At 37.6% G+C, this 25,358-nt stretch overlaps 3 protein-coding genes across 3 annotated transcripts; 1 reads left to right on the forward strand and 2 right to left on the reverse strand.

Annotated features, from left to right (window-relative positions):
- Positions 1-9: 9 nt before the first annotated feature.
- Positions 10-18,788, reverse strand: LOC145491658 (alpha-1,2-mannosyltransferase ALG9-like). Its single transcript, XM_081470883.1, has 18 exons — positions 18,700-18,788; positions 18,145-18,289; positions 15,227-15,361; positions 14,343-14,413; positions 14,165-14,253; positions 13,305-13,378; positions 12,904-12,965; positions 11,498-11,585; positions 10,429-10,534; positions 9,439-9,527; positions 8,937-8,979; positions 8,338-8,420; positions 5,882-5,953; positions 5,404-5,533; positions 4,425-4,572; positions 2,933-3,062; positions 2,503-2,633; positions 10-1,749 (listed from the first exon to the last, which is right to left on the reverse strand). Exons 1-18 carry the CDS (start codon positions 18,786-18,788, stop codon positions 1,587-1,589), a joined length of 1,848 nt encoding a protein of 615 aa, XP_081327009.1. The 3' UTR covers positions 10-1,586.
- Positions 18,789-18,856: 68 nt separating this feature from the next.
- Positions 18,857-20,959, forward strand: LOC145492181 (ankyrin repeat domain-containing protein 40-like). Its single transcript, XM_081471523.1, has one exon. The coding sequence runs from the start codon at positions 18,897-18,899 to the stop codon at positions 19,698-19,700; it is 804 nt and encodes a 267-aa protein (XP_081327649.1). The 5' UTR covers positions 18,857-18,896; the 3' UTR covers positions 19,701-20,959.
- A 626-nt stretch (positions 20,960-21,585) lies between these two features.
- Positions 21,586-25,110, reverse strand: LOC145493420 (gamma-glutamylcyclotransferase-like). Its single transcript, XM_081472887.1, has one exon. The coding sequence runs from the start codon at positions 24,952-24,954 to the stop codon at positions 24,370-24,372; it is 585 nt and encodes a 194-aa protein (XP_081329013.1). The 5' UTR covers positions 24,955-25,110; the 3' UTR covers positions 21,586-24,369.
- Positions 25,111-25,358: the final 248 nt, after the last annotated feature.

Here is a 25,358-nt window from a genome sequence, read left to right on the forward strand (position 1 = left end):
ATATAAGAGTAAGTTATCAAAATAATTTATTAGTATATTTCAGAGATAAAGTATTGTCTTTGCACAGAAAGAGTAAAGATATATGATACATTTAAACATCAAAGTTGTAAATTAAAAATATAATAGATATATTTATTTGGTTGCCCAGATTGATGTCGTTGTCAATTCAAAACTATTTTAAAATATTATTATATGTGTCATAGATACTCTTTAGAACAGAACGTCGAAAATAAAATGGATTTAATGTGCTGCTGCTAATTTATTGTATTTGTACCTAAACGTACTTAAAACAGCTAGTAAGCAGTATCCTTGACTTGGCGTGAGAGAATAAACGGTACCGTTATTTATCCGCAGTCACTATCTGTTCCGAGAAGAAAACAGTTGTGAGAGGGAAGCTACAAGAAGACTCAAAAGTTTGAAAAAGAGATGAAATATTACACCAGTGCTACCTTTTAACCCTCTTTTGCATTTTCCTTACTTTAGAGATTGCTTGGAATTGTGAAAAAAGAATATCTAAACCAAAATTTTTCCCTTGGTTATGCTAACAGTGTTGGGTAATGGCTGGCACCCCTTACTGGCCTTACGAGTTTCCCATCCAGTTATCTACAAATTTATGCTTTCAGTTCAGTTTCTGTTTCTCGCAATCTCGTTCCCAGAGTCTTCGTTCCCCTTGACCAGCGGTCGAGAAACGACATCTCTGAGAGCAACCATTTCGGGCATGCGCCATAGATGCAGACTGCGCAGTGAAACCGGATGGGCAGAATCACCAGAATTCGGTTATTTCAAAATGGTTGCTCCCAGAGCTCTCGTTTTCCAACCGCTGGTCAAGGGGAACGAAGACTCTAGGAACGAGATTGTGTTTCTCGTGGAAGCTATGTTCAATGGACATGCTCAAACTTAAATCAGTTCGTTTTTCAAGGCGGATGTTCAGAGAAATATCTCTGAAATATTTGTACAAAAGGTCGCTTTGTTTTGAATTTATCTGCAAAGCTATCAAATATTATAGTATACTAGTCTGTTCAAACCATTCAGTTCTTTTCAGTTGAACAATGAATTTTGAACGAGAACTGAACGCTTGAACGAAAACGTTTAACTTTAAAATTGCTGTCATCGCTTGGGAATATTTTCAGATAAACACCCCGCGTTTTGGCTGCCGGCGTTACATGCCGTACTTGATACTAAATAGGCGCAAACGAAAAAATAACGGACAGCAATTCATGACACTTTGTCGTTGTAATTTTGCGAGCGACAAGATTACTTTCAAATCGAAAGATTAAGGTTTACTTTGGTGAAGAAGCCCACCAAAGAGGTAAGGAACATAGACGACCGGTTTTCCTGCAGGTCATCAAGCTTGAAAAATTTACTCTTAGTTAAGATTTGCTCTGAGCATCCGCAAGGTCCTTGGAATGTTAAAGCATCTTCGCCGACCGGGACTTATCCAAAGAAAGCCGAGCGCAGCACGACATATCACGAAGATTATCATATTCGTCGGAAAAAGTTCGGGACATCGTGTAAAACAAACTTTTATATGTATAACTGAGAACAAAACAAGAGCGCGATATTTTAGTTGTTATTCACACTGTCGGTTACATCTTAGTTTCTTGCCCGCTTGTAACATGTTTTTTCTCTTTCCCTTTCTTTGCTTTTGAGCTCGTCTTCCTCAGTGATCTCAGTAAGACATAATTTATATACTTTGTGTAGTGGTGGGACACGAAGGGAATGTAATACGCTCTGAAAAGTCGGTGAGATCTGAAAAGAAAACAACAAGCAGCTTTGTTTTAGACCAATAATGCGTGACACAAGACAGATACTGCACTTGGAAAGTGTTTCAGGTTTGAGGGCCCATATTAACCTCGTTCCCAGGAGGATGAGAGATCCTGGGAACGAGGTTGCGCACACATCTCGTTTGATTGTAGATCAGGAACCACAGTTATTGGCCTTAAAAATTAATTAATTTTGAAGCTGGACAATTTTTTTGGCCGAGAACGCAGCACAGCATTTCTGTAGAAATAACAGGGACTTTGTATCCTGCATTATCAAGTGACCATTGTCTCCTCAATTTAAAAATCACAACCACCATTTTAAACCGGCGACAAGGGAGAACCCGGTAGATTGGTAGGACGGTCGAATGTGACGTAAGCCTGGCGGCAACAAGATGACGTCGCACCGAAAGTCTCCATTGAAACAACAAAAAAGCGAAAGATACCCGGGGAAAAAAGTGAAGATTAAATGGAAGGAAACGTTCTTAGAATACTGATGAAGCTCTAGCCCGCACACAGTCAGCGGGACAAGCGCCCCTTTCGCTAAATTGCCCTTAAAGCAACCCGATTGTTTTCCATGCCCTCAACCAATCAGAACAATGCACGAAAATTCGAAATCACAGCGAGCACATACACGTCAGCTTGTGGTAATCTGGTTGCTAAGCAACCTCTTTCACGAAAATCGCGGTCTCAGAAAAAGAGAGGCGAGGCTTTAAACTAAATAAAGCAGCGCATTACGTACCTTTCTGCATCTAGAAACGGCTTTTTAAGCACCACTTCCCAGTCTTTCGTTCGTTTAACAAAGTTTGGTTCACGTTCGGTTTCTCTCTGTGTCTCTAAATCCACAAGGAAGTCGCATTTTGTGATAGATATCTGTTGCAACAAAGTAACACACTTGTTGAATTAACGATCTTTACCAATTTTCACCAAATGAAGGAAAACAAGTTAATCATGTCGTACTTATAGTACAAAGTAGGCCTCTGCGGCTTGAATAAATATGACAAAACCTAATACATTAGAGTCTTTACAGTTGGTATTTTGTGCTGAATCCTTCATTAGGTCGATAAAACCTGATGAAGAGTTTAAGACTGAAGTGTAATAAATTAATTTGACACATTCACGACTTTAATAAATAATAAACAGAGTATAAGTTTTGCGTGCAAAGTACTTACATATCTTGTAGTCTCTTCTTTATTCATGTCGTTCATGTGTGTAGGAATAATTCTTGTGGCATTGCTTCCTTCACTGTAAGGCTTTGGTAACTGACCACGAAACTCAGAACGAATAAACTGCAGGTACCATCTAGGGTAAAGTACAACGACAATCGTAAGAATTCCTGAAATTTCTGACGATTGAGTAACGAGGTTGACGAATTAGTCAGAAATTATTATTCTGACAGCACGATGGAGGGGCTCGCGAGGTCTCATGGGACGCTTAGGGAAAATTTCAGCATTTAGCGGGAGATTTAGGTCTTTCTAGGTTAGTCAGTCTTCGTGTTCGTCCTCTTTCTTATTATTATCAAGCCTTTGTTATAACAGCTGCTATGTATAATTGAAAATATTCTACGTTACTGTTTTTGTACCCCGTCCTCAGCGTCTCATGCTGCTGCATTACATGAGGAATACGGTTTTTACTATTGAACAAAGCTTACTGAGTACCGCACGCCACCGAAGGGAAGTGCTTTTACACAGAATAATGGTGCTTTTATAGCTAGACACGACTATGGGTGTAACCAATAGAAAGCTGCCATGATGCAGATCATATTGTGATAAGGCTAGACAGTCTTTCGCAACACTTGGTACAATAAAGCATTCAAGGATCTCTCACTCGATCTCTGCGGGTGCCAAACATAATTTAACAGCGCTCTAACATAGTTAAATACAATAGCTAACTGTTTCCGAAGTTTGCACCTCACGCTCCATTAACTGCGTTTTAGTGCTTGCGCCGTAAAGCTTTCATCACAGTATTGTTTGGCCACAGCTAAAGGGTGATTTTCTTAGTGGTTTTTCGTATCTGGCCTAGCACAAGTTCTAATTGCTAGAACCAATAATTATCATTTGCAAGGATACAGATTATGTTGTAAGATAGAATACATCTATATCAGATAACTGACTGACCCATTCTCAATAAACTATTCACATTGAATGTCTCGTATTAGTGTAGTCAGAATCTTAAATATTCGGTCAGGCTGGAGACTGGCAACCATTACGTGCAACCGCCTACGTGTTCGAAATAGGGCCGCTCGACTCCATTAGACCGCCAAGCCCACTCTATTGTTGAGGGTCTTCTGGGCGTTTTCGGAATACGGGATATTTGGGTAAAAACCTTAATGGGATAAAGGATACTTTGGAGGAAAATTATTGGGATATGAGATATTTATATCACATAAAACGGGAGCACACGTAGGGATACAGGATAGGAATACAGGTGGTACATGTAGGGATGTAGGGGTACGGGATATTTGGGCCAAAAAAGGGATGTGGGACACTCGGATCCTCCCCCCTCGTAATGGGGCCATAATGTTAAAAAATCAGAATAAATCCTAACGGACCATCCTTATGGCACTTCTGTTTTTGTTCATTTGTATTTTAAATGAGTTTTATTAAATTGAAATAAATAAATAAAATAAATAACGGATGTCTTTGATTAAACAACAGTTAATACCTGTCTGAAGGTAAGAAGAAGCTGCTTGGAAATCTGTACCACTCCTTTCCAACACACAAGTTGATTTCTTTGTCAGAGGGGAGGGGCTGCTCAAGCTTTGACGACATGTGGTTCAGCTCGATGTACAAATCGAGGGGAGCATGGTAGCCTAGGCAACCAACATAATCAACAAGGTTACAATGCCTCATAAACTACCTGAACTACCTCCACTTTAGTGTTCAAATAAGGCCCTTTGCAGCTAGGCCATCACGTGACTCACTTTCATAAAATTATGGGCTATAAATTAAAGAATGCCAGAAATAGAAAATGTATGTTGAAAATACCAAAATGGCCACGTTTGAGGCCACAGGCGTTGAAGAATGATATTTTATGACGGTTTAAATGTTAAATAAAATTAAGAAGTTTTATATGAAAAAAAGTTGTTTGAGGGCAAGACCTTGCTCTCCAGCAACATTTTTCATAGATCCTCTAAATTTTCCAAAAATTCAAACTGACGTGTAAACGTACTCTTTGATGCCATGGGACTCAAACTCTGCAATTTTGCTGTTTTCGATAGGCTCTTTCCATTTCTGGCATTTTTAAAGTTATAACCCATAATAGGAAAAAATTAGTAAAAATTAAGTCACGTGACCCCAGATGCAAAGGGCCTATCCATGCAGGATTCAGCAAGGATAGTACTTAAGAAAATCCTTTGATCTTTTGAATCTAGAGATCTGAGATTTTCGTTTCTCTTGTTGTTGTTGTTGTTGGTTGAAAACATATTCAGTGGAATCACGCAGGCAGTTTGAGAAATCGGGGGTAAAATTACAGTGTTCGACTGAGGAGAGGAAACGACTCTTGCTTCAAGAGAAATAAAATCGTAAAAATCTATGCTAATTAAGATCAGATATCCAAACACCGTCACGGTCATGATTTCCTTTGTTTAAACTTGATGAATTACTAATGAGTTTGAGAAAGACACATGACAGTTGCATCTCACCATAGTATAATGCGCTTGATCTTGATAAAGCCAACAGCGAGAAAATAACACTGATAAAAACTGCAAACCACGTTGAAGAGGCTGAGTAATGATGCCTACTGTGACTGAAGAACATGCTATGGAACAGTTTCTGTGGAGAACATCGATAAATCATTCAGTTCATAACGAATGAATGAATGACAACTTAATAATAAATAGTAAATAATAAATCTGTACACTGACTGATTAATCACGTATTTAACAAATCTTGAGCTCAGAATTCCCCGAGACCATAATAATTTCGAGATTTCTATCGAGTGATAGCTGATGAGGGCGCAGACCAAACCAAATATACCGTTGTATACTATTGTGTACCGTTGCTTGAAGTTTTTTTTATAAACAAGTTTAATCCTTACAGTTTACCTGCCTGTGAAAACCAATTGCCTTCCTAGTGAAATCGTTCATGAAGCCCCCGCATTCATACCTGTGGCTTACATACCTGTACTTCTGTCAGAGTTACAGCTCCACATAAACAGATGAATGGGTAAATAGGGAACAAAAATCTCTCCTCCTAAGACAAAAAGACAGACACAATGATGAGCAGCTGACTTCTTGTACGAAATCAGCAGCTACAATGCAAAATTCATTCATTCACATGCATTCACAGCTAACGACCCCATGCAATAAATCTTCTACAGAAATTTCTGCAACTACATGTATCTGTCAATGCCTAGTTTTTGTTCATGGCAATGTTACGTGGTAGGACTGGGTACTGGAGTTGCATACATACATGTATAACATACCGTACTTAGGTATATAAACTTTTTCCTGGAGCAGTTAAACAAATTGGCATATTTGTTGTTTTGTTGTTTTCATTGTTGAACAATAGAGCAGTTCTCAATTGAGTGTCGTAAAGCCAACACAAAAACAATAGCATTACTTTACTCTCACTGGCCAACCACAAATTACACAGACAATTTAACTGAAGTTGCCGGTAACCAGTCAAAACTTAAACCAAATACATGAAGCTGAATATGCCAAGACAAGCTTTTAGCCAGATGATTTCCAGGCATCCTGTGGATGGCCACTTTCTAAAGAAAATTGTTTTATTTTTCATATGTTGCCTTATAAATTGCTCCTTTGAGCAGGCCCTATAGCACATGTTGGACGGCCACTTTTCAAATTCTGGCTCAAAGCCTGTGCCAAGAGCAGGAAAACGTGTACAACTCGATCAAGAATTTGGTTTTACTTCTGATAGGACAACAAAATGGTATGAGATTTTGAAGTCGATTGTGTGACATGGCATAGTAACGCAAAACAAAAGCAAATGCAACAAGTTTACTTTCAACACTCAAGTGAAATCTGCCCTGTTGGATTAGGAACCAGTATCAGACATGGAAAGTGTCCCCCATGGCTGACACTAATTCAGACACACCCATTTCAATAAGGAATAGACAAGGCAGGAGACGTCATACACTTTGTTCCTCTGTGGTGTTATTTTTTAAAATACACAACAGAATGCAAGAAGTCAGGTAGCCGATGCTGTAAAATTTAATACTTAGCTCTTACTAACCGAGCAGGAGGTCTGTATGGGAGAATCTTGACCGAGGTCATGAGTACAGAGCGAACGCAGTGAGGTCTGTACACATGACCAAGGTCAAGATTCTCCCATACAGACCGACTTAGCTCGGTTAATAAGATGTTTATTATATGGCAAAGAAGAAAACTTTAATTCGTTTGATGTAACTGGTTTGCTGACATTTTGCTTGCAAACGGAGATGAGCTTAACTTAAACCTGCCGAAATTTGCTCGTCCTCTGTACTTTTTTTTGCCATCAGGATTTTTGGCACTTCCATAAATGATTGAGAAGAAAATAAAAGAAAACGGTGAACATTTTTGATTTGCTACTTTTTCAACGCAAAATGAAACCCATCTAGATGCCGGTCTAAATGGGAAAATCTAGACCGCGCTTGATATCGATTTCAGCCAATCAAATTTGTGAATTTGGCAGTTTCCAGTCCTTGTGAGACACAGCCATATAATAATCTAAATGAAAGACCATCACAGTTAAATTAAATACACCACCTTTAATTTAAGTAGTTATGATAAAGCCTGAAAACAATGGACCTTTGCAGGGATACAACAGCCATTATGAATTCTGTTGTTTCAAATAGCTATTATGGGATGCTCAGGGGGAAATACATACTAAGTTGCCTCCTGAGCATCCCATAAAAGCTATTGGAAACAATAGAATTCAAAATGACTGCTATATCGCTGAAAAGGTCCATTCAGGCTTAAAAGGGATTCAAACCCATGACCCTGTAATACAGCAGACTTTTTCTGATTCTGTGTATGTATTTAGTCTTCTCTAGGCAAAAATTGCTCAAAATCATCGATTACAATTTGGTTTCCTTCAGCAATAAGCCAATTTCGTATTCTAGGTATTGAACTGGAACTAGCTTGCATTGAAGGCTCATGTGGGGAAATGTCATAAAAAAGATATTAATGCAATTTGCATTTGAAAAGACTCCCCTGATTAGCCTCAGTTACAAGGTGAAGAACTTTATCAAGTGAGTAGACCAGTTTCGTATTCTAGGTATTGAACCGGAACTAGCTTGCATTGAAGGCTCATGTGGGGAAATGTCATAAAAAGAGATTAATGTCATTTGCATTTGAAAAGACTCCCTGCATTAGCCTCAGTTACAAGCTAGTTCAGTCCAATATTAAGAATACAAAACTGGTCTATTCACTTGATAAAGTTCTTCACCTTGTTGTCCCAGTAGCATTTCGTAAAAACGTGAAGTAATTTTAGTCATAATTTTAGCACTAGTTTGACCAGTCTCTCAGACTGACACACACCTACATCATCTATCTGTCAGAGAGAGTGGGCCAGAAAGAGAGAGGGCAGAGAGAGGGCAAGTACTGGACTATCAAACAAGTATAGTAATACTGCACCTTGTGAGGCCTTGTGAAGAAAATTAAAATCCAGATGTACATTCCTGATAATGACAACCACACAGGCAACACTGAGGAGGGGACTAAATATCGAATGCAAGAAACTAATTAGCATTATGACGGAAATATCGAACATGAAGTTCTGGCCCCCAAATTGATGAATCAAATAGAACATAACAAAAAATGAAGTATTCATTTCAAGAATGGAACAATGAGGCATAAACTAACTTATTTCTAGTAGTGAAGTCATTTGTTGTCAAGAGGAATGCTTGACCAAGTTTTGACCCTCGCGTAGAGTTTATTGAGTTAAGGAATTATTTTTCTAGAGTTACAGTACTGTAAGTACATGTAGCTTATTTTTAAAGAATAACTTTCAACTTAATTTGCAGGGGTTCCATTACCAGCACTAGGGCAACTGGTTTTCACAGGTAGGCCAAACTTTTTGAACTGAACTTCTTTTATTATAAGAAAAACTGTCCTCTAGATGGTCAAACAAGGCAAGCAAAATCCACCTCACAGCTGGTCAATTTGCCCAGTGCCCGGCCCTTAATGAAACCCCTGAATTTGTTGATTTTCCTTTTTTTTTCAAATTCACCTACATTTTTTTTCCTGTGTCTGTGTTGTCACCAGCTTTACAAACATCTGCCACAAGTAAAATGTAGCAAAATTTAGACATTTTTAATTTATAGTTTATCAAGTTCATCCGTAAAACTGTTGTCTTCAAGTTCCCATGAGAAACTATTTTTGGTGTTATTTCAGGCAACTATTTATAACTTTTAATAGCTTTTAGAAAATGCAAAAAAGACTGTAAAATACTGAAAATCATTCTTGCATAAGGTTTATGCCCACTAAAAACTGAAATTGCTTGATTTCCTATCGGATTTCATATTAAGCATTTATTAAATAAATCATTTTGCAGAGAGACAGAAACTCAATGGCACAAACTGTCTTTCAAAGCCTAAATCAGTCTTGATATAACTGCAGCCTGCATTGCTCACAAAATTTACCACTTGTATCCTAGGGTTCATGTAATATAACTTTCCATTTGCAATAATGGCTCGGGTGTTTTTGATCGTACATTCAGTCATTGATAATACTTACGCAAGCTGGCAGAGCAAGGAGTGCCATGGGAAATACAAGGTTGAAGTTTAAAAACCCATTCAGGAAGTAAAATGTCCATGGTTCTACACCTGTGGTATAAAATGCTAAAATATCAGTGTGTGCTCTACATACGTACATGTAGCAATCATAGTGGTGATAGCTTATCACTTTTTGTATTTGCTTGTTTTGTCTCTTGTATAAAATTACATGTAATTTAATTCAAGGGATATCTGTAATTTAAGTGTAACTGCAGGGCAAAAAAAAAAAAAAAAACAGGAGGCCTCATGGTTGGCGTGCTTGTCTCCGGATCGAGTGATCCAGGTTTGAACCCTGGCTGGGGACGTTGTGCTGTGTTCTTAGGCAAGACACTTTGCTCTCAGTGCCTCTCTCTACCCAGGTGTATAAATGGGTACCAGCGAACTTATTGCAAAAGGTGACCCTGCGATGAACTGGCATCCCATGGAGGGGGGAGTAGAAATACTCCTAGTCGCTTCATGCTACGGAAATCGGGATAAGCTCCAGCCTGATGGGTCACTTGGCTTGAATTCAGACTCAACCATTTTCCCTGCAGGGCAAAAAACTTTTCCCCATCTGCATGTCTGAGACAGGTTGACCAAAACTTTTTGCAAGTAATGTAGTTAAAGCAAGGTCCTGACTGAGCAAAGTGTCTTGTGGAACTGATCAGACTTTCACTTAAAGCTCTAAATCCACTAAACCTTCAGTCAGACAGGTCTTCCCTAATTTCTTTTTAAATTTAAATAACCCTTGATATAAAATTCACGAAAGAGTGCTAATGAGCTTCCTTTGTGATGTTAAAAATACCTCTGGAAACTGTTCCAAATATCAGACTGCACTACACACTACAGTATGTAAATCAATTCATGATAATTTGTCAACATTTACTTTAGGGCCTTTCTTGAAAAAGAAAACGTTTCTACAACATGTGCATATAGCTGAGTGTGTAAATGTGAAACCTTGTTTTAGCCTCACCATAGAGACTTGGACCTCCTTTTCCAAACACATTGTACAAGACTATACCCAGAGGAGCAATCACTGTCTTGCCATAGAAAAAAGAATCTATATAAACTAGTGGACCCTGAAAAGAACAAAAGAAGAAATTTGGTTACAACAATTTTTAGTGTTACTGAATTTATTGCACAGAATTATACAATTTATTCAGTGCTATAGTTTTGGAATTAATTTAGAAAAGATGCCCATGAACATTGAGCATTGAGCATTGCACAAAACTAGCGTGTGAGCAAGCTCACATTTGGATCACATTACATTAAGTGGCGAGGCTGTGAAAAAGATCCCTTTCAGTTCTGCCCCAGATTCATTGCAGGCTCATTCTTGCAGCTATATACCACTGATGTGTGTGATCTCAAATGTGGGAAACATATAGGTGCTGATTACAACCTCATATTACTGAATAAATGACAACCGTAACTATGGTAACCTTGACCATGATAGCATGTAAAAAGTAATAAATCAAAAAATGAGAAAAATTTCCTGTTTCTATAAGTTCTAGTAATAAATCTTCTAGACAGACAAGTGTTCTATCACAAATGCCATTCTCTGATTGGTTGCACCACTCACTATCTATTCTGTTGTAGATAGTGAGTAGCTTAACAGTATGCAGTTGTTAATGAAGTGTCTGTGAAGAGGATTTAGATAAAGTTTTCAACAACTAGTAGATTTAGACTAAAACAATTAGATTTTTGCTCTCAATTTGTATGCATGATTCATATCTTGGGCTCATAATCTAATTGTTGAATAGGAACAAAAAATAATGGAAGTTTGGGAGAATTAGAAATGCTGTGTCATTGGAAACATGAGTGAATCAGTATTTATAACTCCTAGAATCATGAAGAAAACGTACTATTCTTATTTGTTTTCATATTGGAATAGAAAGCAAAATAGAAAGCACTTGTTTGCTACAATTTATCACAAAATAAACTCTGATTGGCCACAGAATCAGCAAGACAACTATTTACATTTGTTAAGGGTTTCCATCAGAGTTCTAGGACAGCCTTTTGCTTGCATTTCCCAACTCACTTACCAAAAATACTATAAGTGATATAAGGCATAATTGCACAAAATACATTATTCTTCTTTGACGAACTAAAATATCCCAAGCAATAGGAACCCTGAAAAAAAGCACAACAGCCAGAAATTATTTCGTTTAACATACCAAGTTAAGAGACAGTGCTGCTTTGCATTTTTCAGGCACTGACTTCAAGAAAGTTGAACTGTCTTGTGCATCACAGTAGAAATTTGACATGTTTGGAAATGTGATGACATGCTGCCTCAAGTACCTGAGATACATGTATATGTATTTGTTCAGTCAGAACAAAACTGAAGGAAAGAACAGAAACAAAAAATCACAAAAACCTGTGTTAACTAGATACCAATTTTCAAACAAGGTCACTGTAAGTTAGGATTTCTTCTCTTTAATCAATGATTAGAAATATTTCATATCAAATAAGTTTGAGAAATATATCTGACTCATGATTCAGAGGTAATTTAACAGCAACTAGAAATTCTATTCAAGCTGCTACAAATCTTTTCTTGCTTGCAATGAATTATGAACTTTAATTTATAAATATTTTCATATAAAATTTTTCACAGAAAACAAGTCAGCACAAAGATTTCAATTGACGCGAAGAGTCATCCATTATTACATAACAAGACACACTGTAATGATTCTATTTAGCGCTCTCCTTTCAATAAGCACTCCCTTTTGAATAAGCACCCCCCTTCGAATGTGTTTTTATTAATAAGCGCCCTTATTCCAATAAGCGCCCCCATTCTAAGAATTATAATATTACAGTGCTGCCAGAGTACAGTGTATGTATCAATGGAGGTTCATCTTTCTTAATTTGCTCACATACGTAAGGCTGCATTACAAAAACAGTCACTGTGGTCTTCGTCTGAGTTTCCCAACTATTCTGTCCATGTGAGTACAGAATTCCTTCAAACGAATGATCTCTTCTTCAAGTTTTGTTTCGAACATTCAGCTGTTTCTCAAAAAAGAAATAAACACCCTGTCCCAAATAAGTGCCCTGTCTTGAATAAACGCCCTTCCTTGCGATACCAAAAGTAAATAAGTGCCCTGGCACTAAACTGAATCATTACGGTAACTGTAAATTAACAATTCTCTAACTTCAACTACAACTAGTAAACTGTGAGTGAATTTATGAAACATCACATATTTGCACTGTGAGAGAGATATGTCAAGACAGAAGGGATCATTGCAGTTATGTATGAAACTTAAGCAGTCATGAAAATAAAACCTTAAAAGAAACCTCACTCAGGCTCAAGCCTGAATCCACCAATCTTAAGTCCAGCACTTTTTCCAAGCTTTATTTTTGCAACTGCTTGAGTTACACAGTCACATAACTGTGATGGTCTGCCATGTCATTATATACAGCTACACGACTGCAAAGTAAAAAAGATCGTCCTTACCCAAGAATTGCACTAAATGGCCAGCCAATGAGTGCACCAGCTGCTGTTGCTAAAACAGCAACCTTTAGGGAGAGTAATATTCAGAGTGTCATTAATAATAATCATAATTATTTAAGTTACTAGTATCAAAGATAATTTAAAACAATGTGTGCAGAGGTCAAGATTTGTTGTAAAGCTGCAAATACTGCAATAACTGTTTATCCTCAAGAAAAATTACAATGTCATACAGTCAATAATTTAATTCAACCAAAACTCTCAAAAGTACATAATTAATCTACACTTCTCAAAGATACAAAGTCACTGCCAGCCAATAATATTGGGACAGCTCATGAGATTCAGCTACTGTAGCACAAAGACACCAAGAAACTAAGACAGACTGGTGAAAAAAAAAAAGAACTTACGGCATAATTTCCTGCAAACCATCCACCATAGGACAAGAGAACCATGTACATTGCAAATGTACTTGGCAGGAATGCTTCAAAAAACAACAAACACAACTTACAGCGACTATTGAATAAGGTATCTTCATACATTGTATTTATGAAAGTACGTATTGTTTCACAATGTAAAAATGCTAATCTTTTACAGTAAATATGAACAGTCCTCATTCAATAGTCACCAAAAAAACCTTTAAAAAAAAGTGTCAGGTGGTTGTGGTTTGAGTATCTTTGCTCGCTTAAAATTAATTATAACAATCGCGTGAGTAAGAATTTTTTTGGGTGGGGGGAGACTATTGAGAACGGTTTTCAGGTTACGCCATCAAGGTTACAGCTTGCCCAAAGGGCAAGGAAGAAAACTGGTCTTCTTTACACCCATTACATTGTGGTTAACATGCAAATTTTGGTTTGTTTTGGCACACCATGAATATTCCACTCATGATTTGATTTGGAAGGGAGGCATCTTTGTGCATATATACACTTATTTGATAGTTCAAGCATGTGTACACTGTTGAATCAGAAAACACTGTCATCCAATTTGGTTACTATTTTACCCTCACAGTGCCTCTCTCCACCCAGGTGTATTTAAATGGGTACTGGGAAACGTAATGCTGGGGGTAGCACTGTGATGGACTAGCATCCCATCCAAGGGGGAGTAGAAATATCCCTAGTCGCTTGATGCTACATAAAGCAGAGTAAGCTCTGATCTGATGGTCCACTTGGCCCATATGCAGACTTTACCATGCCTAACTAGAACAAACTGTTTTTAACAAGAAAAAACTGTTTTCAACTAGTTTGTAACAATTTTAAAATATCCAACTCACCAGCTGCAGATATAAACATCCCTGTGCTAAATATCAAGAAAACAACAGCTATCCTTGCAACATGGTTGCCAAATTGTTTCATTATTCCCCTAAAAAGAAAACAGAATAGCAAAATTAACCTGTTGTATAATTTGTTCCCTCAAGTCTGTTGATTACCGGAAGCATTACATCCACACACCTGTAAAAATATGTTTCACAAGCAGCACATGCTATTGAAAGAACAAACCGTAGGAAGTAGAACACCAGCAACTGCAATTAAAATGAAAAAATCTCGCAATTATAATAAATATATAACAATATTTTTTCTTCATAAAATGAAAGGCACACTTTGTTATCTGTGTGCAACATTTAAATCAGGCAATTTCTTAAGTGTTGTATCAGTCAAACAAATTAAACATTAAAAATGGATGGAACACTATCATGATAACACAAACAATGGTTTTCACAACATCAACAACGATAAATTGTCTTTAAAAAAATCAAGGTCTTTCACCAGTAACGCAGTCATAAAGTAGTAAGTGCAAGAGTATCCATAGGCAAACAAATTCCACTGAGAATAAATCATTGCGCTTGTGTTCATTTTTCTCAGTACAGTCAGGGACTCTTTACTTGTGAACTTATACTTACCCAGCTTACTTTTAAATTATAATGAGAACCCTCTGTTTCCTCATGCTATTTGACTCTATGTACTTTACTTTCTGATTAAATTATAATGAAAACCCTCTGTTTCTTCATGCTATTTGACTCTATGTACTTTACTTTCCGATCGCAAAGCGACTGACACAAAACTACATTTAAACCGAACAATGGTTAAACTCAACTACAAGTGAACAATACGTGTAACTACTACTGGTAGCTTAAATATTTATAGCGTTGCACACATTCTGCACCAAGTCATAGTTTAATTATTCTGAGTGGTTCACAAATACAGTGCATGAATCTAGTATTACAACACCCTCATCTGTCATGTTGACTTCCCTTTTCAAGAGAATGACTAATTTATTGTCACCATAACAACTGAACAGTCAATGAATGTAGTATTACTAGTCAGTAAGGATGTACCTTGTTAGCTTCAAATATTTGCATTTGTATCTTCCCTGGAAAAGTGTGTAGAAGCAGGTAAGCATAGGATCTAATAGCATACTTGGGTGAATACTCCCAGGTTTGAAAACCAGGTCCAAACATCAGGAAGTGCATCTAAGGGTTAAAAGCAAGGCCAATCAAAAATAAATAATTAAGACCTGCAATCCAGGCCAAACATCCAGGAGGGATCTGGGGAAGGTGGGGGAGGGGGGGGTTATGGGGTATATGTATTCCTCTCTTTACAGTTGAGTGAGCTGTAAAATCACTAGAAAAGTAAGAAAGGTCCCAAGACTTTTGGCCAGGATTGTACCTATCAGTTAAGTATCTTTGTCTCGACATTGGTGTCAGAGTTTGTTTGGCATCAGCTCCTAATTTAAAAAAATCATTGGAAAAATTTGCAAGGGACAATTCCAGGAAAAAATCCACACCCCTTGAAAAGATGGCATGCTGTAATAGGCCCTTTGCATGGCTGTGTCACATGACCTGGTCAATTATAAAAAGTCAGAATAAAATTAATTAGTAAGATGACATTTTATTGTGAGATTTTAGGACAGTTTAATAGTTTGCGAATTTTAAACAATTTGTATGCTGGATGGAAAAGCTAACCATCCAGTAGCATATCTCCATACAAGTCTTGATAATTTTTCAAACGTTTAGATAATCGTAACATCTCACAAAATTGGAAATCTAACTTGTTTCATCATACTCTTTCCCTTTCTGGTATCTATTTCAACCAGGACCATTTTTTACGATTGCCAAGGTCACGTCACATGGCCATGCAACAAACCTCTTCTTCTAGGAAGGGAGCAGGGGTTCAAGGACTGCGAAAATCCACATGGACCAAACAAAAAATTCTCTTTCACTGTACCAGAGGTATCATTTGGGAGTTTAAGCAAATCACTACGGCTGGTGCTACTACGGCTGCCGTGACTGAAAAGGTCTGGGGAGAGTACATCTTGGTGGTCTGCCAAATTCTTAAGTTTAGCGAGTAAAGCGAAATACAAAGATGAAAGAAACATCTGCTAAGGAGTTTAAAATCTCTTTTATTTAGTTTCTCACAGCCAAATGGCTTCACTCAAAGGACGATGGCTGTTATTTGCCTTCCTAGGATAAATAGATTTTATTTCTGAGCGAAAGCGAATGCCAGACACTTCCATAACAATTTGATGGATGAAATATATAATTTCTGAGAAAAATATCTCAAAGAATATCGAGTGAAGAACACAAATATATCAATACTCAAAGAAGCAAAATAGCATCGTATAGTTATCCAGATATAAAACATCTTCACTAAACCCGAATATTTCACTTGACTCACTTCGCCATTCCAACACCTCTGCCAAACCTTATCGTAAATTCAGGATATGGATCTACAAGCTTATGAGAGGTAACCTTGACACAATCTTTGACTTAAATTGACTTTAAAGGATATAGTATCCAATGGAATTCTTAAAATGCCAAGATGTCCATTGAAAAGGGCCAGAGAAGTGAAATAAACCCGACGTAGTAGCCACTACAGCAAAACATCCCAACTCACGTAGTCAGATTTCACACTACGGCTGGATGCAACTGACGTACATGCGCATTGCCTCATTTTGGGGGAAATTTACCTCCAGAAGCCATATCAGCGCCAGCTGTAGCGATTTGCTTAAAGTCCCTATTATCATAATCAATGCCAAGTACCACAGAGGTCATGGATTTGAGTCCAGTTCAAACCTAAAAATATTTCAGACTTTTTTTTACAGCTACTTGTGACCTCTGACACGAAAATGTTCCTTTTGATATCCATTTGAATGGTTGAATGCACGCCAAGGGAACGGATAAGAAACGGGTCCCCAAACTGTTCAAAACGGATACACTGAATGGCTGAACAACTGAAGACAATAAATTTTTGAATGGATGAGGTTGAATGGCTGAATGGCTGAAAAATTTTTTGAATGGATGAGGTTGACAGCTTATTGGCTGAAGAAAATTTTTGAATGACAGAAGTCAAATGGCTGAACCACTGGCAAAAATTTTTGAACGACTGAAGTGGAATGGCTGAATGGCTGTGCTGTAGTTAATTTTGAAAGGCTGGCTGTGAAGGGCTGAACACCTGAGTAACAGCTATCAAAAACTTCCGAATGAAATTATATATATAACAATGAATAACAGCAAGGTCAAGTTAATGGTTCTTATCTGAGAACTGATTGAATTGTAAACCACGAATAAAACTAATCCTGTGTTGAAAGTCTAAGCTTTTTAAGAGTAAAGCAAATTTGTTTTCGAGGGGGAAATCAAAATCCGTAGTCGTCTGCATTCACTTGCTATATAAAGTTATACAAACATTTTGAAAATGCGTAACACAGTTACTCCCGGAATGACTTTATAAACATCTTGCTCGTCAAAACACTGCTGTATGGAGTAGGTGACGCTTTTTCCCCTATGTGTATCTTTTAAACTAGAAGCACTAGTTATAGGAACAAAAAATTTCCAAGAAGTGACAGTAATTCTCGTTTCCTTGAGTGCCAGCAATATATATATTTTTTTACTCTAGTAAACCTGAGTAAACAAAGAAGCGCACACTAATTTGTCAGCCTCATTGATTTTGCTACAACGCACATTTATAAAGTTAAGTGAACCCATGATTGCATACTACACTGTTCTGGTTTTTCATGTAATAAAACATGTTTTGTCATATTTGTACACTTTGCTACTGAATGCTCAAGCTGCTAACACTGTAGTTCAAATGGTAAAAAATAGTGGCAGATTGTGCTAACAACCAATCATTTTCAAGAATTCTTCATTGGCATGATCATTTGTTTAACAGACTTTCACTCTTCTCACACACACTGACCTAACTAACCAATTACATACATGTACACTTCCACATAAATCTTTAATATGGCTTTACTCACTGGTTCCCAGTAATTAAATGTTTCATCACAGTCAGATATATTACTGAGGAAGGCAGAGCAGAATCTAGCAGACAACAACAGTTTAAATATTGTGTAAGGTCTTGGACACCAAACAGATCTGTCTGATGGCGAAAGCTTCTTCGTCCTAAAAAATTCACAAGACAATCAATCTAAGGATTGAACACTAAACATAAAATCACGCTGATGCTTGACTGGTTATTTTTGTTGTCGCTGTTGTTTTTGTGCATGTTAGCTGAGGCACAAACATGTAAGAGGTCTACGCAAAAGACAAGGTGGGATATAAGGTTCCACACATCTGGGACCCTCGGACCCTCTTTAATACTGGCCTTTCAGAAAGAGATAGGGATTAAGTTGTAATTGATCAACTGCTTTTGATAAACTAATAACGGTGAAATTCTGCCTCGGTCAGAAATATTCCAACCCGAAAACAATCGTATCGGTCAACCCTCTATAAACAAATGTTTCGAGAAACGTGTTTAGGAAGAAACGTTGATAAAGCAAAATCTCAAATATTCACAATCTAGAAATACTTACAAATCAACATCTACAGGGCTTTTAAAGTCGGAAGTTACTTCAGACGTTGCGGTAGTAGTTGCGCCCGCCTTCTGTCTACGAGCCGCCATGTTGTTTATACGACCACGAACGAGCACGTGCTACTCAGCGGACTACTTTACGAATTTCTTTCGGTCACTGTGATTGGGTAGTTATGAGGGAAGCTGATCAAATATAGAATGAACCAATCAATGAAGTGGTTCCATCTAGACCCAAACGCGAAGTCAAAGATGGAGGACAAGAGAGCATTGGAGGAGAGATTGCGTGAAGTTTGCTGCATCGGCGACGAAAGAAATGCGAAACTGCTCATCGAACGAGGGATCAGCATTAATGCAGCAAATGCAATGAACGGCTGGACTCCTTTGCACTGGGCAGCAAAACGAGGGCACGTAAGCATCGTGAAATACCTCGTGCAAGAAGGGGCTGATACAACGTTGTTGACTAAGAAAGGGGAAACTGCAGCCCAGTTATCCAGTAACTCTAGTGTTAAACAGATACTTGGAGAACAAGGCAACATCGGTCTAAGTACAGGCAATGACACTTTACCTATTGTTCCGAATTATCTCCGAAATCCGGAGTTTTTTTATGCTGCGAAAGACGAGTCCGGAAGACTTTCACACAGAGAGCAAGGTATTTCAACCACAAACAACCAAGAGTTATCTTTGGTAAATGGACAGCAGCAAGGCGTCAACACTTCATCAAATTCATATTCTTCATGTGCTGCACAGCCAGAAGAGGAAATCGTGTTAAAGTTGCGAATTGCCGATACAGATGAAAAGGACTTTATAGAAGTTGATCTTCACAGAAGAAATCTCACATTTCAAACTTTAGAGAAAGTGTGTTGCGAAGAACTGAGTATCGAGGCTAAGAATATAAAGAAGATAAGAAAATTGCCAAACACCATTGTTAGAAATGACAAAGACATGACAAGACTGCTACCATTCCAAGAATTGGAAGTAGTGTTGACAGCCAATAAAAGTTAATGCAATGCATTCTATGATTTAAGGTAGTAGAGGATGACAGGGCCATAGCCAGAAACAAACTGTGACTGAGGCAACGTCAATGAAAAAATTATAACTGAGGCAATGTCCTCGGTTGAATTCTCTTCTTAGGCACAATGACTATAAACAACAGAAAAGAACAAAAATGGTCAATGCAAGTGCCTTGGTTTGCCTGTTACTAGCTACAGCCCAGGATGAGGTTAGATTTTATAGAGAATGAGTATAATTATGTTCACTCTATTCACTATCCAGTCAGAGGTGTTAACTGGTAAGTCAGAGAATATACGGGATGGTAAAACTGATATAATAGAGTGGTTTTACTTAACTGGTGAAATAGATAGTGGAATTGTACATGTCACAACTTCATATTAGTTCCTACTATCCCCCTATAGGACCTATAGTTAGTAATTCTTTTGTTTTCTAGTCTTTATTTTTGTATGCCATGCACTAATACTAATTAGCAGACAATATTACACACTAACAATTAGTTTCTGTTTCATGGGTTCTGTAAAATCACTCTATACCCTGCTAATGAAAATTATTGACACTCTGAGGAGGTGAAACAAAAAAATGACACCATGACACCTGTAAATTTGGGCAGAAAGATGCAGGACATATTTTTGTAAGGATCATTTGCCATCTCTCCATTTGATAACCTGTTACAGAATTAGAGGTAATGGCAACAAAATCACACAAGTAAAATCTTGATTTTTGTTTCACAATAATTGCATGTTTCAAAATAAAAATTCACTTTTTGCCTTCACCATCCTTTGGTGTGGGATGCTAAAAGGTTTCCTTGAATGAGACCTGAAAAGATCATTGCTTAGCATTTGCCAAGGTCAAATGTACATGTAAACAAAGGGTTATGATTGCTTGGCCCATGACAAATGATAAAAGATTTAAAAGATTGTCAAAATTTAAAATTTAAAGATTGTTAAAAGATCAAATAATAAAAATCTGAAATTTTGCATTTAAATATCTAATGTCTCCTAGTTTGAGGCCTAGATTCAGTTTTGGTCTGTAATACTTGACTCTTTCAAGGCTATTTTTTTATTGCAAGTTTGCAACCCATATCAAAGATCAAAAGAATTAGTTTTCCAGCACAAAGCAAAGGCCAGCTTGTGAAAGTGGTAGAAAACTGTTGCTGCTGGCTATTTCAGCCTCACATCACTTCTGTAAACACCAATATTATACCAAAAATAAAAAGCAAGACACCCAGTTAATGACACCACTCCAAACCACTTTAACCCATTGACGCCTGTGCCGCCCGTAACCGCCCGTGCGAAAAACTCCTCCATTTCCCTGTGCCGCCCGTAACCGCCCGAAAAAAAGCACATGGAGACAATTGCCTTTCCTACCCTCCCTGAAGACTTTTTGGTTCTCCTATTGTTCTATTGTTCTTGAGGACAAATAAACCAATCAGAATGGACTTTTTGAGCATATTTTCAGAGGACTTTAGGGGTCCTAGAAAGACGGTTTTTCTTCTTAAAATCGCGCGCTCGAAAAGTGCAGGTAATCATGGCGCGTTGCGGGCCAAATCTAAAAAACTTCCAAGGTCTTGTTTTCATTCCTAAGACGGATAAATTACTGTTTTGGGCTTTAAAATAGAAAAGAAAAATACAAATCAATGTTCAGGTGGCCTCAGAATGGAGGATCAAGGAGTACAGAGTCCTCAAAACTTTCTGGTGAAGAAGTTTTTCTTCCTACAACCGCCGAGAAAACATGAAGATCGGAGCGCTTTCAAGTAAGTTTCGACGACAGATCGCAGGTTTAAAGCGGCTTTTCGGACTTCAGAAACAAAAATGGTAATGTAAATTATTACTTCGAAGTTGATTTCAACTTTTGGAACGATTGGTGAAGCCACGGGCGTTAAAATGACTGCAAAAGCGGTCGGCAGAAACTCAAGCTTTCGCGTTAGCGTGAAGAATAATTTGAACATGCGGTCATGCAGCGACGCACGTCTGCGAGATTTTGAACAATTTTTACTTTTAAATAGGTTTCTTCGTCTCAGCGTGAATAAAAATTTATTGTTATTGAACTTCCTTTCGCATTTCTTTCATTTGGTTCCCTGTATTTGGGAATTTTAGGTTTTAAAAGTGAACAGTAACTTGCACGCTGGATTTCTGCATATTTAATTTACGGCGACCTCCAGGCGCTTTGTTTATTTAGTTTATTCGCTTCGTTCAAATATTTTTTGGAGTCTTTTTCAGCTACTACAGAACCGCTGAGAAAAGAACTAAATGGCCACTGATTTAACACAGTTGAAATACGACTGATCTCAAAATAATTCGCTTGTTTTTGTCGTGTTTTTGATTTACGACTTTCATCTTTCTTTCGCAGCGCCGTAATATTTTCGTCGCGCGGCGAAGAAATTACTTGATTTCTTGTTTTCAGATTGAGTTTTACACGAGTTCTTCGCTTTTATTTTTTGTTGTTTTCTCAAATGTTAGCCGTTATAATACAAGAAATTCAATTCTGGTGTATTTGGTTCGTTTTTGTCCTCCGAAGTCAATAATTAACTCATTTTCGCAAAGTCAATTTTCTCAGTTTCTGTGGGACATTTTGTCGCGCGGTAAAGAAATAATATAATTTCTTGTTTTCTCATCAGTTTTACACATTAGGTTGAGTTCTTTTTGCTAATATTTTTTAATATTTTGACCCTTCAGTTATTCAACTTTAAATAAACGATGTCTTGAAACCTGATCTTGTGTCTGTGGTTACTGCGCATATGGTTTATTTTTGTGCTTTCGCTCGCTCAGAAATATTCCAAAAAACGCCAGGGAATTAGGGGTGGGTCGCGGGCAATTTCATTCAGGCGTCAATGGGTTAAATTGACCAGGAAAAATGTTGCATTCTTTTGGTTTAAAATGACATCCTCAGGCCTAATGAGATTACAGAACTTCATCACATGCAATTTTGTAGCTCACTTGCTGCAAAGGCCTTATGCAACTTTCTGGGCTCAAAAAAAGTACCATGTGGTCAATGATCCAGGACAAGTAGATTTTCCTGCTGGGCATTTAACTTTTCCAAGCAAATCATTTTTCACTTGCCTAATGGCTGGGCAATGGCCCAGGAAAGACAGTAAACTAAGACTTACCCAGGGAGAACAAAATTTGAGAGCTGCTTGTCTTAAGGGCGAGCTGAAACTCAATTTTTTTTCAGCCGTTAACTTTCGATATGTTGAAATGCCCATGGCTACAATTGTTGCATTGTTTTAAACACTCCATTGTTTGAGTCTCACACATACCTTCATAACTTGGATCTTGTTTAGGTGGAATATGTATGAATCATTTTTAAAATTTATTAAGCCCTTACTTTTACCTTTTACCTGCAAAGGTGTCGCCTAGTGTAAGAACAGGACAAAGTATCAGATGCACCAAGCCCTCAGTTCGTCGTTCAAGATGTACAAAAGCAGATAGTTTGCCTTAATAACTTGTTCTGTCCAAGTTGATATTGATACTCATACCATAACCATCTGGATGCATACAGCAGTAATTTTTTGGATGCCCATCTTTATATCTGCAGACAGATATCAATGATCCATCCCAGAGAAGTTCACCTCTTACTTTGCTGTTGAAGACGTACGACTAAAGCAGATTGTTCAACTTAACATACAGCCTGTCTTGTGCCAGTCTTGAATGCATTACCAGATACTCAAAAACTTGTCAAGTTCCATTCATCTCTAGCCTAAAAAATGGCCACTTGTACCAAGTGTTTTCTTCATAACACTGAAGAACATGCACTAAGTAATCAGAATGAGATGAAAGTCATGAACATCTCCATAGTTCTTTTTTCAGAAATAACACTGCTAAGGGGGGAGGAAGGGGGGACAAGGTGGGTCATCAAATAGCAAACTGCTAGTCATTAATACTACAAATAAGGCTACTTTAGATATTTATAAAAATTCAGCTTGATAATGGAGCCCGGAGGACAAACAAAGGAAATCAAATGGCCATGTTCATGTCTATATGCCAGCCCTACCAGTTGATCCATTAGTCTCTCGCATATAGACGGAGCCCATTCAGATCACCAAATCTCCCAGGCATAGAGGAATTAGTGCCTAAGTACATTTTCGCACTTGTTTTGGCTGATTTTTGGCATTTTTAATACACTTGACACATTTTTGTGGTTGAATCAGCAAATGCCTTTAACACCCTTTTTTAGGGAAGAGCAGGTAAAACTGGCAATCTCCCAGATTTTAAACTGTGCACTAAGTTGTTCACAGTTAAATGTATTTCGGAATGTTTATAATCAGTGTTTTTGGTTTCTTTTTTCTTTTTTCTTATAGGCCTCACTATCACGCCGGAATTTTAATATATAATTTTAAAGAAGCCTGCATGGAATAAATTATTTGTAGTATACTGGTGACTTGCTATTTCACCACCTGTTGAACAATTGCAATCATTATGGCAGCTGGTGATACAGCGAACAACGTCCACGAGACATGCAAAAATAAAACACAAATTAAAGTCAAATACGTAATCATTGCCATATAAAACACAAAAATATGAGACATTTTCTTCCTTCCTTGTTTCATTTTGATAAGAAATAAATACAGTTTTCATAAGAGATAAGTTTAAATACTGGGTCAATACTGTATCTATAGAATTCAAAGTGAGGGATTGCTCCTTGTAGTAATTTTGTTTCAGTTCTAGTCTTTGCAGACGTCCTTATAAGACTCGAGAAAATCGTAATATTCGGCTGGCAAGAGATCTTTGCCGGCCAAACAGTGATCTAGGTATTCTCGCCGTGGGACTAATCCCTCCTGGTAAAACTCATCAGTCACAACATAAGTTGTGGCTTCAATTTTTTCCCCATCTGAAGTCTCCACGATCACACACTGCCGGCGGTAACAACCTTCTGAGACCATTTCGAAGACATCCAGTCTATCAAGTCCTCCAGATTCAAGAGTGTACAATGCCCCATGTACAACCGAGTTTTTCTCTGGCTTGATGTTACAGGAACCACGTCCATCCGGTCTTCTAAACGTAAAACTCATCTTGTAGTCCGATAACTTGGCCCCAACTCGTTTAGTGAAGAAGGCTTTTCGTTCCCTCATCCTGTCTGGGTTCATGTTGGAACCGAAAGCGAAGTACATCTCTTTCGCTGTCATGGTTTCGTTGAAGTTTCTCCAGAAGAACGTAAGACCAACGCTAGCTCTCTTTGGGAACAAATATCCTTTCAAAACACGAGTAGAAAGACTCTTAACGTGGCTCCTCAAGAAACCAACCCGCATTTCCCCTTTCAAGTTGATAACCCGTGACTATCAAGTAGAACCCGTGACGGTTAAAAATGAAACACGTGATGGTTGTTTTACGTGGTGGCTTCGTGACAGACCCGTGACATATACGTGACGGATGTATGCTTTCGGTAAATGTTCGGTGACGACTCCCGGGTGACGACTAAACATACTTATGGATCTAAGACGATTTATGGTCAGATGAACTATTATTATTATTATTATTATTATTATTATTATTATTATTATTATTATTATTATTATAACTATTATTACTATTATTAGTAATGTGTAGAGTATTTTTTACTATTCTTATTTAAATTTTTTCGACAAATGATAACAGACAAATTTATAAGGGTTGTAAAGAATGAATGTAATTTGTAATTCGTTTGTAAGTTTGT

The sequence above is a fragment of the Orbicella franksi genome, chromosome 7 (assembly GCF_964199315.1).
Source record: "Orbicella franksi chromosome 7, jaOrbFran1.1, whole genome shotgun sequence".
Lineage (NCBI taxonomy): Eukaryota > Metazoa > Cnidaria > Anthozoa > Scleractinia > Merulinidae > Orbicella > Orbicella franksi.